We start from the raw sequence: 14,653 nt of genomic DNA on the forward strand, positions 1-14,653 counted from the left end.
GTGCCGGATATCGGTGCCGAGGGGCTGTGCCGGGCTGTGCTGAGGGGCTGTGCCGAGGGGCTGTGCCGGGCTGTGCCGAGGGGCTGTGCCGGGCTGTGCCGAGGGGCTGTGCCGGGCTGCGCCGAGGGGCTGTGCCGGATATCGGTGCCGAGGGGCTGTGCCGGGTATCGGTGTCGGGCCGTCCGATGCAGCCGGAGCGGCTCCGTCGCGCCCTCGGGCCCGAGTCCTGGGGACCCCTCGGGCACGCGGGACCCCCGGTGTGGGCGGGGCCAGCTGCTCGGCCAATGGCAAGCGAGCCCGCGGGCGGAGTGGGCGCGGCATCTCCATAGCAACGCAGCAGCTCGCCCCGCCCCCTGACAACCGCTGCCCGCCCCGTGCCGGCGCCCGCGCGGGCCGTGACGTGCTCGTGACGCAGGCGCGCAGCCAGCGCGTGACGCGGTCCCGGTCAGGGCGGGCGGGGCCGGTTTGAACGCGGGGCCGACGGGGCGAGCGCGGCGCAGGTACCGGGCCGGGGCCACGGCGGGGCCGCCGGGCGGGAGCGGAGAGGGCCCCGGGCTCGGGGGGCGGCCCGGCGGGGCGCCGCCGCCGTGAGGGGGCTGGCGCGAGGCCTGCAGGGCCGGGCCGCGCCCCTCGGCGGGCGGAGGTGCGGCGGGGACCGGGGGTGGCGGGGCGGAGGGACCGGCGGGGGGTGGTGAGGAGCGGGAGCGGGGGGAGCGCGGGCCGCGCCCCGCCCGCAGCGCGGGCGGCCCTACCCGGCGGCAGCCGCACCGGCGGCTCCGCTTTGTGCCGGCGGGGCTGGGCGGGGACCGGCCGCTCGGTATTGATCCCCGGGGAGATACCGTGGCCGGGCAGGAAGCGCTTCGGCCGTTCCCGGTGGCGCGGGGTAGAGGGATGCGTAACTTGCCGCAGCCGTGATTCCTTTCAGCGGTTCCCACGTGAGCGCCTCGGTGCTGATTTTTCGTCAAAAATCCCGAAGCCGAGCTCTTTGCAGTCGTGGTGCGGGAGGGTCCTCCCAGCTGTGGGCAGCCCGCAGTTGCGTCGCGATTCACTCGCTGATGGGTCGGGAATGCTCGAAAGGAAGCGGCTGCACCGTCTGTGGCCCTCACACCTCTGGCTCTCTCTTTCAGAAAATGGCAGTGAATGTGTATTCTACTTCAGTGACCAGCGATAACTTGAGCCGACATGACATGCTGGCGTGGATCAATGAGTCTCTGCAGCTGACGCTGACCAAGATTGAACAGCTGTGCTCAGGTAAGGGGGTTCACCCCGAGGGCAGTTCCACACGGGATGTGCACACTGGTTCTGTAGAGGTGCAGCTGCACCCTCTGTGCTGCCCTGCTGTAGCTCTGCTCCTGGCTTAGTTCCTGGTGTAAATAGATTCGTGGTCAGTGTTATGATCCAGTTATGGTCAGAGTGTTATTGAAGTGGTTGTTAATAATGTCAGTGTAATGAAAAGGCACGTTCTCATGACTCACTACAGCATCGATGCTACAAGAAATGGGTGTTAATGTGAAAAAAAGACTCTGAGGAAGCGGGTGCTTTCCCATGAGGAATTAAGTGTTTAGTCTGCATGGACACATCTTACAAGTATAACTAGCAAAAACAGTTGTGATTTGTTCTGGGAGAGTACTGAAGTGTGAAGAAGGTGAAGTAGTGACTTGTGGAGTCATCTGCAGGACTTTACAACTCCTCTTGGTCCTGGAGCAAGTCTGTGTCAGCTCAGCTTACCTGTGCTTGAACCGACTTCAGCACAGCTGAATCTCATGTACAGTCGTAGGCAGGAAAGGGGAAGTGTCTGTGGTACAGAAATGGAGTCAAGTGTCATCGTAGGGAGGAGTGTGTGGGAGGAGGAGACTTGTAAGAACGAATAAAAGATAATAGTCTGTGGAATAAGTGCTGAAAAAAACCCAAGGCTAAGAATGCAACCTGGGTACAAGATAATTTGGATAATTACAACAGGCACTCCATGAAAAGTGGAAGTGTGGCTCATACAGTGACTTTAAGATATGTGTTGTTCATGGAAGGAGAGATGTGGAAATTGGAGGTGGAATAAAAGGAGGAATTAATTAAAAGTGAGTTTTTGGACTGTCAATACAGGCTGTGTCTGACTACATGGAAGAAACAATCCCAAAGATTACAGAGAAGCAAGGAACTCAAAACAGGCATCTGATAGGTATTTGTAGTGACTTTTCTCTAGTGAGATGATGGACAAGGACTGTAAGGGTGAGGGAACTAAAGATCTACAACCACATGAGGAAGGGAAGTGATAAGCACTGTCTGCTTTCAGATAGGCAGGTTAAACCCTGTCGTGTGCAGGGTTGATTTGCATGGGATTGGTGTGAGTATTGAGTGCTGTGAGAGCTCTGTGTTGAAGTGAGGATAATTAGTACTGGCTCTGTAGAATTCCAGCTCACCTGTTTTTGGGAAAAGACTGAGAGCTGATGATGTGGTATGTCCTGAGTAATGTCCCTTTTTTGCATCTGCAATAATGCTTTGTGCCTTGGCAGCGATCAAGTGGCTTTTGCTGTCATAGTCCTGTGGAAGCTAGAGTTCCCAAGCTTGTTTTGCTGTTTTTGGCAAGGGGAGCAGTGACAGCAGCAGTCTGAGGTTGCATAAATGCACAAAAACTGCCCTTTGACTTGCGCCGTGATCCCTCTGTTTTTATCACACTTATCACTGCAACTGCCAATAGTGAGCAAACCCCTGGTATCTGGCAAGTCCTCTGTGTTTGGATTGGGATTGGAGTTCTGCAGCAAGTGAACTGAGACACAGTGGAGAGCAAACAGCAAGAGTTAGTTTGTTGATTTTTTTTTTTTTTTTTTTAATTTGCACTAGTGGATGACATCAGTCTTCTGGTAGCAGGTGGAAGTGGGAGTGCCTGCAAAGTATCTTGATAAGAGAGTGAACATTTATAGGATGTGGTCGAGATGAACAGAGTAGTTGAGGGCAATGCTCTTCTGTATTCCTTCTTGGCCTTCAGATAGCTCCCAAAAGCTTGTTGTGTTGGATAGTTTAGGTTAAGGCTCCCATTGCTCCTTAATTCATTCATGTTGGTGTGGGAATAATGCTCTGAATGTTTTGCTTGTGCTTTTAATGGTTGTGTATCATCACTGCAATGTGAGGATCTGGTTTAAAACCACTTTTTTTACTGTGTGTGTATTCTACAGAAATGGAGGTGGTTGTCCACTCTTTGTGACTGAACTGCATCTCTTTTCCTCTTACTACAGCAAGTGCTGAATTGGAGGACATGAAGGATTTAAATTAATAGGAAGAAACACTTATCTTATTTTGGCTCTTTGATTAAGGCCTGCTTTAAATATAATTCAGCCTAATTAGCCTCTTATCTTGGAGAGCACCTTGAATTGTGTATAGGTTCTGTTTGTAGGAGGTAACTGTATTACAATTTCAGTAATGGTTAAATACAATTTTTAGAATAATGCTTTTTCTGATTTAGTTCTATTAGTATTGCTAAGAGAAGATTACATGTCAGTTAGACATATGTAACATATCAGAGCTGTGCTGGTATCCATGAAGAAAGGAAAGTCAGGTTATTCATTAGAATTTTTTTCCCCTTGGAATTATGGAGACAGGTTTGTTCTTACTCATAAGAGTTCAAGTCAGGAGCCCAAAAGTTTGATTCTCCAGCTCCTTTAAGCTTATTTATGGCCATGCTGCACTAAAAAGGAGACTGAAGGTTCCTGTTTTCTTGCCTTTGTTGCCTTTAAAGGGCTTGTGTGACTGAGCAGTGAGTCAGGTCAGTTTGCTGACCTGACTGGAAAGTAACTCACAAAGGTTATTGAGCTGAGCTGACTTAATTCATCCCACGATTTGTGTTCTTTTGCTTTTGGCAGGTGCTGCATACTGTCAGTTCATGGACATGCTCTTCCCAGGTTCTGTAGCACTCAAGAAAGTGAAGTTTCAAGCAAAATTGGAACATGAGTACATTCAAAACTTCAAGGTTCTACAAGCAGGTTTTAAACGAATGGGTGTTGACAAAGTAAGCTGGGCTATAACTGACTCACTGCTTTTAATGTTAATGTAGATGGGATGAACTTTCAGATTTAAAACTGAATAAATCTGGGAACAGAGTTTGATTTTGGTTTGTAAATCTCAAAACTTTGTTTTGGTTTGCATTGGGGTCCTCACATTAGTTAGGACACATTTTGCTTTACTCCAGCCAAGGTCAGGCTTCCAGTTCTTAATGATGAGATGAATGTTACCCTTTTAATTTTGTGCAACTTCTGTGGCACAAAATAATACTGAAATTTCTATGAGATAAGGTTTGCTTGAGCTTCCTCTTTAAACCATCTTTGTACAAGGTGTGTTCTTATAACCTACTGCCATGATAGTCCTAAGGTTTCCAAATTCCTCTTTACAAGTTTATAGAATTACATAATTGTTAAGGTTGTAAAATCTTTCTGAGACCATCAAATCCAACTGTTCCCCCAGCATTGCCAAGCCCACCACTAAACCATGTCCCCAAGTGCTACATCTGCATGGCTTTTAAATGCCTCCTGATATTAAAATATGTGATTTTTAGCTAGTGAAAATGAAATTGTGAAAAAGCTTCTTCAGATGGAATGACAGTTCTGCTGATGGAAGGGGGATATATTCAGGTAATTGTTACAGACAGCATGTTTGGTAGGATGCAGAATATCCAGGGTTGAAGCTTTTTCCTTCTTTAAGATGTCTCATTCCATGGCTGGCAGCTCCAACACAGAGTCAGTCTCTGCCTGGGGACAGTGGCTTGTGCAGTCTGTCCACACAACCCATGTGGACAACCAGCCTGGCTTCCAAATGCCTTATGAAAAAAAAAAAAATCTACTAACAAAACTTCACTACTTGCTGCATCTTTTTAATAATCTTTAGTTATACACCTCATCCCAGAGAAGCTGGAGTCTAATATAACAGTGATATTTAGCTCTTGTAGCAGTTCTGGAGTTGCTCATCAGTTTAGCTTCATCAGAGCCAGCTTCATGTGGTCAGGAAGAAATTTGTCTGTAAACTTGGTCTAGCAGAAACTTTGCTGCAGAATTATTTAAAATTATTTGGACCCTCAAAGGCAATGCATGATTGGTTTTTCATTCCAGTATTTACAAAAAATCTTGTTATTTGACATAGTTGTGGTCAAGGGGGATTTTTTTCTAGACTGGACAAGAATTTAATTTGCATATCTTTTGAGTGCCTTAACTTTAAAACTTTATATGAAAACACAGAGAGGTTCTTTACCCTTAATATGAGTCTGACTATTTTTGTTTTTCTTTTTCCCCCTCTTCAGATAATTCCTGTGGACAAACTAGTGAAAGGAAAGTTTCAGGACAACTTTGAATTTGTTCAGTGGTTCAAAAAATTTTTTGATGCAAACTATGATGGGAAGGAGTATGATCCTGTTGCTGCTCGACAAGGCCAAGACACAATAGCACCAAACCTTGTTACTCCAGTTGTGAACAAAGCCAGGAAATCTCTGGGTACCGGCAGTGCAGGTAGAGAAAATAGTTAAAAGATGATCTAGATCATGAAAAACTCTGGGGAAATGAAGACTGGGTTGCTATTTAAAATCAGTGTATGGGATTCTAGCATTTTGCATCTTATTTCTGAGATGCCAGGCTCAAAGAGTGAGGCTGCTGTAGTACCCAGGGGTCTGGAGGCTACAGAAAGAGCAATCTTCTATAAAAGAGAAAATGGCAAGGTTTGGTGCCAAGTGTGCCAAAAAGAAAGGACATGTTACATGGAGTTAAGGAAGGAACATACCTTAACTCTTTCATGCCTAGGCATGTTTGGAGGGGGGATAGTAGCTTTATAGGAGGGAGAATGTGAATTAATTGCTGGATTGATCTTGCAGCCCCACAGAGGCCCATTGTTGCACAGAGGACCCCAGCAGGTCCCAAGGCTGGGCCCGGGATGGGCAAGAAGGGTGGAGGAGACGATGAATCGGCGGGATTGATCGAGCAGGTGTGTACAGGACAGCCCTGTGACTGACCTCTGCTTGGTAGAGTTATGTGCAGGTTTGTTTTTCCTGTACCACGGAATGTCTGGGTCTGGCAGATGGAAGAAAACTCTTTGAATCAGCTCATTTAAAATCACTTAATTGGAGCCCTTTGTTTAAATGGTCTTGCTCTCCTGATGGAAGCAAAACCCCTCCTGTAGCACACGAGTGCCCAGACATTTCACCCCAGTGTGGGCTGTGTCACACATAGCAGGGTTTGTAAGTATTCCCACAGCTGTGGTGCAGCTCTCCCAGCATTCCAACGGAGCTATGAGCAGCTGCTCCTTCAGTGAAATCCGGAGTGCAGCACAACTGAACCTGCTGTCAGCAGGAGAGTTGTCATGAAAGAATGTGTGAGCGGAGAGAACTGCAGGCAGTCAGTGCTTTACCAATTTTGTGGAATCAACCTTTAGTCTTTCCAAGTGGATTTGTGTGTGTTGGACTGGATGTTTGTTGTGGCAGTAGTACTAAAATTTGAGAAATGGCCTTTTTCCTCCTCTCACAGTTCCCCCTCCCCTCATATCTTGGTTACTGCTGAAGTGCTTTGCGTATCAACACCCTTCTGAGAACTTTTAGGATGCCCCTTTTGCATAGATCCCACTGAATTGTGTCTCTGGTGGATATAATTATTGTTGATGCCCCTTGGCAGATCAACGTATTGAAACTTACTGTTGAAGATCTGGAGAAAGAGAGAGACTTCTACTTTGGCAAATTGAGGAATATTGAATTGATCTGCCAGGAGAATGAAGGGGAGAATGATCCAGTGTTGCAGAGGATTGTGGAAATTCTTTATGCCACAGATGTAAGTAATCTGTTATAGACTGGGTTGCACAGTTCTTCCTGCCCTTGTAATTGGAAGCTGGTTTGTTTTCCAGGGCTCCTTCTAGTTCTACCATTTTTTTTTCCCTGTGAGGTTTATGGCCTCGCTTTTTCCTGTAATAAAGGATCAGATAACTTAATTATAGTCAGATAGCAAACAAGGTGGACCTTTCATGAGTGGTATGTAACAAATAGATCAAAGATGAGGAAAATACTTCTGGTAATACATCTTGACACTGTAAACAGTGACTTAAGGGTGTCTTACCTGAAGTAAGAGGGGGAAAAAAAGTACCTACAGAGTAGCCAGGAACTGGTTTGACATCAGATTTTCATTAAAGCCCTTGTTTTCTTCCCCTTCAGGAAGGCTTTGTGATACCTGACGAAGGAGCACCACAGGAGGAACAAGAAGAGTATTAACAGACCACATACTGTACCAGCAGAGCAGCAACATCAGAATTCTTTGCCCCAGATCATGTGCTTAACTGTAAAATACTCCACTTTATTCTTAGAGGACTCACTGGTTTCTTTTCATAAGCAAAAAGTACCTCTTCTTAAAGTGCACTTTGCAGAAGTTTCACTTTTACAGTGGGTTTGAGTTAGGAGCTCTTTCTCACGCTGTAGCAGAGCAGTATTCACATCGAGGTGGTATACTTAGGGAGCAAGAGGCTGAATATTTGGAACTCGTTGCAGAATGGTTTGCTGGTAAAACACTGGTTTGTGGGAAGACTCTTTTTGTATCTAAGGCGGTGTGCAGTAGAGAAATTAAAAGACTGACTCACAGAAAGATTGAGTTAATGTGAAATTGCAGAACAGAAATTATAATAAATGCCTTAAGAGTATTTAAAATATGCTTCCATATGCCAAATTGAAGTAATGTGATGGGAGATTTTATGTGCTTCATATTGGGGTAGACGTTTGTTTAACTCCATTCACTGCTGTCCGAGAGGCCTTGCGTGGCAGTCTCACTGTGTCAGCAAGTGCTCAAAAGGGGCAATTAAAACAAAACTCCATTCCTATGTAAAGCTGCTTACTAAGTGATTAGTTCTCGATGAAATGGGCCTTAAAGTTGCCTGTCACAAGATTAGAGGGAGTATGAACAGCTGAGACACATAAATTACCTTGAAGAGTGCTGAAGCCTTTTTCTGTGGCATTGTGGCTTTGCCAAAACGTACTGTGTTTTCTGTAAGAAAAGCAAAACAAAGCAAAGGGCACACAGTCTTACTGCCTAAAATGTCCTTCAGAAGTGATTTTTCCTCCTGGCTCTTGTTTTTATTTGTTCTGTTTATTTTCATTTCTGTTGGAATCCCTTCTGTTCTCTCAGTTTTCCCTTTCCCATCGCAAGGAATGCTGAACACGCCCAATAGTTGTAACAGGACTTGCACTGTGCAACTGGCTTTGAATGAAAGTGAATTGAGCACATGAGGATGATATTTTTCTGTCTGCTTTCTTTTTTTTCCCCCCCTTTGAACCAGGGCATATTAGTAATAACACTTGCCAGTTCAGTAGTCTTCTGGGGTAAAAACTAAAAGATGCTGGCTAACAGAGCTAATGTTATTACAGAAAATACAGTACTGAAACTAACTTAAATATTAATATTTAAAATACTTTCCTTAACTGTCCTTTTTTTTGCTATCATGCCCCTCATTACTGTTGTGTTTGGCAAGATCCTGCAAGACTTCTGACCCCCCTTCACTACTGAGATTGATCAGTCCTGTTGTGCTTGTATTCATTTGTTTCTGGTGGTAGCTTGTCCTAAAATGTGTGTAGGAGAGCATTTTATGGTAATTGTGTAGTGCATGAATCTTTGTGAAGTTCAGAGAAAAACCCAAATTCAGTGAATGCCAAAAATGCAAGTATCTAGCCATTGTTTAAAATTGCAGTGGTGCTATTTCTCTTGTGGCCTTTTAGACTTTTGTTGCCCTAAAACTCCATTTTACTGAGAAACCATATTTGACTTGGATTTTTCTTGACAGGGTTTTTCTATTTTAAGCAGTTTCTAAATAAAGTTCTGTATTTCAAGAGTGTCATGTCTGCTGGAGTCTCTCATGCTTTCAGATACGATTAGGCAGAGCTGAAGCCCATGGTAGTTTCATGGTGAAGCTTGCAGGACCTGGAATTTCATCTTCCATTCCCCAGCCCCAGGCATTGCTAACCTCAGTAGCAGTAGTCTCGGAGCTTTGTTTGGAGTGTGCTGGCATAAATGGTGGTTTTATATTTTGAGTTGTCTTTTTCTTTCTGTATTTTCCCTCCCACAAACTGATGGGATGTGAGTGTGGTGTTGACCTCCTCCTCCTCCTCCTCCTCCTCTTGGTGTGGGAATAGGGATGTCTTACAGGAATGTTGTCACGTGACTTTTTACATGTGTTTAACGTGTTTTGAAACTGCTAAAACACTGGTTATGAGTTTCAGACAGACGAGATGTTAATTGTTCTGTCACCAGGCTCTGTGAGCAGACTGACTGTAAACTGAGTTGATTTGTTTGACTTGAATTGTGTTTCTTAGATGAACTTAAATGTTCCTGTCACAGCTGTGTGCACAGACCAGCATCTGCAGGGAAGTGCTCATGGGATGTATCTGACCTTGGAATGGGAAGTGATCCCTGCAGGGCTGCTCCTGTGCTGGGTGGCACCTTCCCTGCCCCTGAGGGCTCTGTGGGTGCCTTACTGTGGAGAACAGGCACTGCTGGCACTGCCTGCTGGTGTGGCACAGCTGGGGCTGGACCGCAGAAGCGTGGACGTAGACCCGGGGTTTGCACATAAAATCTTCTTTCCCATTACTTCTTTGCTTGGAAGTCGGAAGCATATTTTTTTTCGACTCTAAATATTCCATTATTCCAGCAACTCAAAGCAAAAGGTGGCAGCAGGATGTGGCTGAAGGTGAAGATGACTTTTGGGAGGTCAGAAGTTGTGCACTGGGACCTGGTTTCGTCAGGTCTCTTTCCAAGAGGATTGCATGTGTGGAATTGGGAAGCAACAGGTCCACAGACAGGTTGATTTTGGTCAAAGCAAGTAAATGGCCTTTCCTGCTAAGAGAAGGCTGAGTCAGAATTGCTGCTGGTGTGCCTTGGGAGGCTGATGGATGTGTGGACAAACTGAACGTGCATTATAAAGCTGAATTGCAGTGGCAATCTAGTCAGCCACACACTGCTCAGATTTCCAGCTGCTTACATCTCCTCTCCTTTGCTACCAAGATGAGTCATAAGTACAATGGGGACAAACTCATATAGCCAACTTACGGCTCCATTATAACATCTTGGCATAATCTGATTTTTATTGTCCTTTTTGGGAAGCAAATTACAATAGGCTCAACTCAAACCCATAGACTTAATATAGCTTCTCTGTTATCCTGGTACAGTATATGCTGTTAAATGCTCACCTGCTGGAATGATTCTGATAGCATCCAAACTTTCCTAGTATCTTAGTTCTGTCAGTTCTTTGAAAAGCAAACAGAATGGAAGAAGCAAAAGCTCATGTCTCCTTTCTGTACCAACATGTCTTACTTGCAGGTGGACTCGTGGATGTTTTTTTTAACTTTTATTATTCATTTTTTTAAAAATTCCTGGTTTGCAATGACAATTCTTACTGTAACTGGTTAAAAGCCTTCAAATAAAGGCCAGAAACTTTCTTGTTGTCATATCCTATCACAGTTTAATGTGGCTGCTTGGGCACTCAGTCATCTTGTAGGCTGTCTGGTGGAATGTCCTTTCACAGGAACAGGCTCAGGGGTGGGAGTTGAGGGCATCTTGTCAAGGATAAGGCTGGAATCTGCTGCTCATAAGGGAAAGGTATTTTTTGCAAGATGGAGTGTAAACTCAAAGGGCTGTGCCATAGATTTCAGGCCAGTCTGATGGTACACACACCCTGTGCCTCTAATCCTGTGCTATACAAGAAAAAGAGGATGATGAGGGCTGTTATTGCAGATTACTGGCAGAGGAGAGGTAATTTCTGTCAGGACAGCTGAGGAATTACTGATCTTCTAAACGTGGAGAAAGTGAGGTGAGATGGAGCCGTTGCTGATTCGTAAAAACCACTTCTGGTTAAATGCAACGTGAAATGGCAGTGGGAGGAGGAGTGCAGCACTGCTCTGAATGCAGCGAGCAAGTCCAAAGCATGGTCTGCAGGAAGGAGACCTGAGGGACCTTGTGAGTGAGATCACTTGGGGCGAGATATGTCTGGGCCTGCTGGTTGCCCACAGAAATTCCCTTTGGAGAGTTAACGGGCCTGGAGTGGAAGGAGGGATGTTAAACGTGTGAGCGGAGAACGTGGTGGGTGTGTATGGGAGCAGAAATTTGAGAAGGCTGCAGGGACAACAGAGGAGGATAAATGCATAAGGACAAAACTGTGCCATGGAGTTGTACAGGGAAAAGTGCAGAGGCGTCTGGTGTGGGAAAACAGCCCTAGGGAAAGGAAGGAAGAGTGCACTGCTCTGTGGCTAGAGAGGAGGGATGGGTGCACAAGCACTGGGCAGGACAGGGTGGTCCTGCTGTGCTGCAGGAAGGGAGCTAGGTTTGATACAGGCAAAGTCCAGCCAAAGAAAGGCAAAACAAATGGGGTTTCTCTTCTGAGTAACACCTGTTAAGCTGAAGAATCAGGCTCTCTGGAAGAAAATGGTCTTTTTGAGGCTGTGCAAACAGAAACTGTCAATAAGACAATCTTTATCTTCCACTTAATCTTTTCCTTTTTTTTTTTTTAATAGCAAGTTTTCAGAAGGCAACCCCAGCTTTGAGAAGGCAAAGGCCACTCTCTGTAAAAATCATTCTTCTCTTTTTCAATACAGCTGGCTGGCTTTGTGAACTGTGGCCTTTAAATAACATATGCTTAACTTTGATATAAATTATTATAGGTGTAAATATTTAAACAATATATAAATATTGAAACAGAATGACAGCATACAATAATATTATTATATATAGCTATGTTATATACATTTCTATTATCTATATATAAATATATATATGCATTTATATATTAAAAATTCTTTTGTCTGACCTGTCAGTGCTGTAGGACACAGGAACTGGTGTAATTTTTGTTTTCAAGTCCAACAGATGTTTTGAGGGCATTTTCCTCTTGAAAATATTTCATGAAATGGTTGCCTGTCAATCTTCTCTGACTCTGATTTTGTCCCCAGGGTATGCATAAGGATGAATGGACATTCAGCAGGCATTAAATCTCAGGGGACAGCATGAATATAAATCTTAACATGTCCAAAGCTCTGCAGGTTGATATTTATGGAGTGATGAGCAGATAAGATTAAAATGAGGGATGGTGGAGGTGGGTCCATTTCCAAGACCTGAATATAAACCTGTGTTTAATCTTGGCTCTTCTCTCAAGGAAGGGCTTTCTGGGAGAGTGGGGAGGGAAATGGCAGAAGAGGATTGTGACAGGGCTGTCAGGATGAGGTGAAGCCCCACAACAGTGGTGGGAGGTGGGGCAGCACCCTGGGGCCTCTCCCTGTGAGCTGTGGATGCACAGGGAGGTGGGAACAGATGGAATGTGCTGCTGCAAGGGTGAGTGGTACCACAGCAGGTGGCAACCATCTCCCTCTGACACAGTGCTGCAACGTGGGACACGAAGGGCTGGTGGTATGTGGTTTCCCTCTGTTTCAGGTAAGGCTGATCTGTGTAAAGCATCTTCACACCGGCAGGAGCTGTGAGGGGTTACCTGGGGTGGTAAAGCTTTGTCTGTGGCCCTTCCTCAGAGAGAGTGACCTTGTAAAAATCCCTGAATTGTTTGGGTTGAAAAAGCCTTCCAGGATTATTGAGTCCCATTGTCCCCCTGGCACTGCCAAGGCCATCACTAAAACCATGTCCCCAAGTGCTACACCCACACAGCTTTGGGGTTCCTCCAAGGGTGGGGACCCCACCACCGCCCTGGGCCACCTGTGTCAGGGCTTGGCCACCCTGTCAGGGAAGAAATCGCCCCTAATATCCAACCTAAACCTCCCCTGGAACAATTAGAAGCCATTTCTAGCACATTTCTAGCACATTTACTGTTCCTCCCTTTCTGCAGGATATAGTGATGAGATTCCCTCCAAACTCCACGTGATTCATTCAGGAATCAGACTGTTTTTTTAGTCAAAGAAACTCTGAGGTCAGTGACTGCCTTTCACAGATACCTCTCATCCTCAACAAGAGGAAGATACTGTTTCTGATCACTTACAGTAAACAACCAATTGGCTGGGAAACATCTCTGGAAATACTCGAGGAAATGAATTTTTTCTCCTCCTAATTCATGATATGCTTCTTATGAAAAATGTTCCTTTGCTTCCTCCTTCAAACATTCAGTATTTAAAGACAGTATCTTTCAGGCTCGAGGCTTCCAGTAGTAAAGGAAGATAACAGCTACAACCTGATTCCCTTTTGACCAATTTAGGAAATTTTTCTTAGAGTGGTAATCACAATGCAAGTTTAAGACTTCAGAGTTACACAGTGGTTCGTTCTATGTGCAAAATCACTGCAGATATGTGTGCAAACTGGAAAGCAGCATGTCCAAATAGCCAATTTAAAAACAACTGTTCGTCATACCTGTCTAGGTGTGTAATGGCCACGAACTGCACCATTCAGGCCTCTAATAAATGGTTTGGAGACTCTGGAATTGTGCCGTAGGGTTCTTTGGGGGTTCACTTTTGATACATCTATTACAGCCTGCCATGTTTATGATCTTTTTTTCTCAGTTATGAATTACCTGGGTAGGTCTAGTTCTGAATTTGGAATGCTTGTTTTCACAGGTTTGAATGGGTTCTCCAGGCAATGAAAGAAATTATAGATAATATTAACAATAGAGACATCGATGACACTTTCTGAAGGCTGACATTGACTGTGATGTTTCACAGTCTGGCTAATGACCCTGTCCTCTGGGATGAAAGATGAAGCCGAAGGAATAGCAGTTGCAAAAGTAATTTCCTGATGTATTAAAAAAAGGAAAAAGGTAAGAAAAGGAGCACCATTTGTTACTGATAGTCGGCAGTGTTTATTTTCATGGCCATCTTCCATAGTTCCTCCTGTCAGCAGCACAGACCCTCAGTAATTAATTCTGCTCCCTATGGTGCCGTGCATGTGATGTCACTGTCTGTCCTGCACGAAGGGTCTGGACTATTGCAACCCAAATTCAGAAACAGGGGTCCCATGCTGGAAAGCCATTCTGACTCTAGGGTATTTCTGAGGCCCAACCCTGCATCCAGAGCTGCTGGGATTTGTTTTTCACTTTAACTGGTTCTCTTGTGCTGCCAAGAAATGTGACTGCTCCTTAAGCATTCATTTCTCCATCAACTAGAAAACATGAGCATCCTCCCTGACGGAATTGGTTTAATAAACCAGTTCCTCATTTAAGAATGTCTCTTATAAAGTAATAGATTTGATGATAAATGACTCCTTCAAATGGATTCTCTTTTGGGTTTAACCAGTCTGGTTAGGCTATTGTATAGGAGATCATGAATATAGAAGGTTGTGCCTGTTACAAAGGCAAATCAGGATATAAGTTATGACAGCTATTCTCCTTCGTGGGGTCTGAATTTAGAAATAAAATGGCCTATTCAGGAAGATTGAAAGAACTGAGGTTAATCCAGCCTGGAGAGAGACTGCACTGGGGCTGGAGAAGGAGACCAAAGTTGTAAGAGCCTCTTGCAAGAACAGTCTATGTCCATGATGAAACGAACTCATGGAAATAAATTCCACATTGAACAGTTTTTTCCCCTTTCTAATACTAAAGGCAGGGCAGGACTAGATCATGAATTTCTAAGGAAAGTGCAAAAGTTTGCTAGACATTTAGCAGCAGGATAAATATTCCAACTCCAGCAGAAGTAAGTGTTGGATTGCAGCTCCCCTCTGCTGCAAGGTCCTTCCATTTCAAC

At 45.0% G+C, this 14,653-nt stretch overlaps 1 protein-coding gene across 2 annotated transcripts; it reads left to right on the plus strand.

Moving 5' to 3' along the window:
- Window positions 1-422: 422 nt before the first annotated feature.
- Window positions 423-8,827, plus strand: MAPRE1 (microtubule associated protein RP/EB family member 1). Of its 2 annotated transcripts, none has more exons than XM_066198648.1 (7): window positions 423-500; window positions 1,128-1,251; window positions 3,852-3,997; window positions 5,279-5,483; window positions 5,843-5,952; window positions 6,636-6,788; window positions 7,166-8,827. In XM_066198648.1, exons 2-7 carry the CDS (start codon window positions 1,131-1,133, stop codon window positions 7,220-7,222), a joined length of 792 nt encoding a protein of 263 aa, XP_066054745.1. In that variant the 5' UTR covers window positions 423-500; window positions 1,128-1,130; the 3' UTR covers window positions 7,223-8,827. The 2 variants fall into 2 exon arrangements, with proteins under 2 accessions (XP_066054745.1, XP_066054746.1); XM_066198649.1 differs by lacking the exon at window positions 423-500 and adding an exon at window positions 522-643.
- Window positions 8,828-14,653: the final 5,826 nt, after the last annotated feature.

The sequence above is a fragment of the Chamaea fasciata genome, unplaced genomic scaffold (genome assembly GCF_029207755.1).
Source record: "Chamaea fasciata isolate MVZ Bird 193981 ecotype frontalis unplaced genomic scaffold, bChaFas1.0.hap1 SCAF_17, whole genome shotgun sequence".
NCBI lineage: Eukaryota > Metazoa > Chordata > Aves > Passeriformes > Sylviidae > Chamaea > Chamaea fasciata.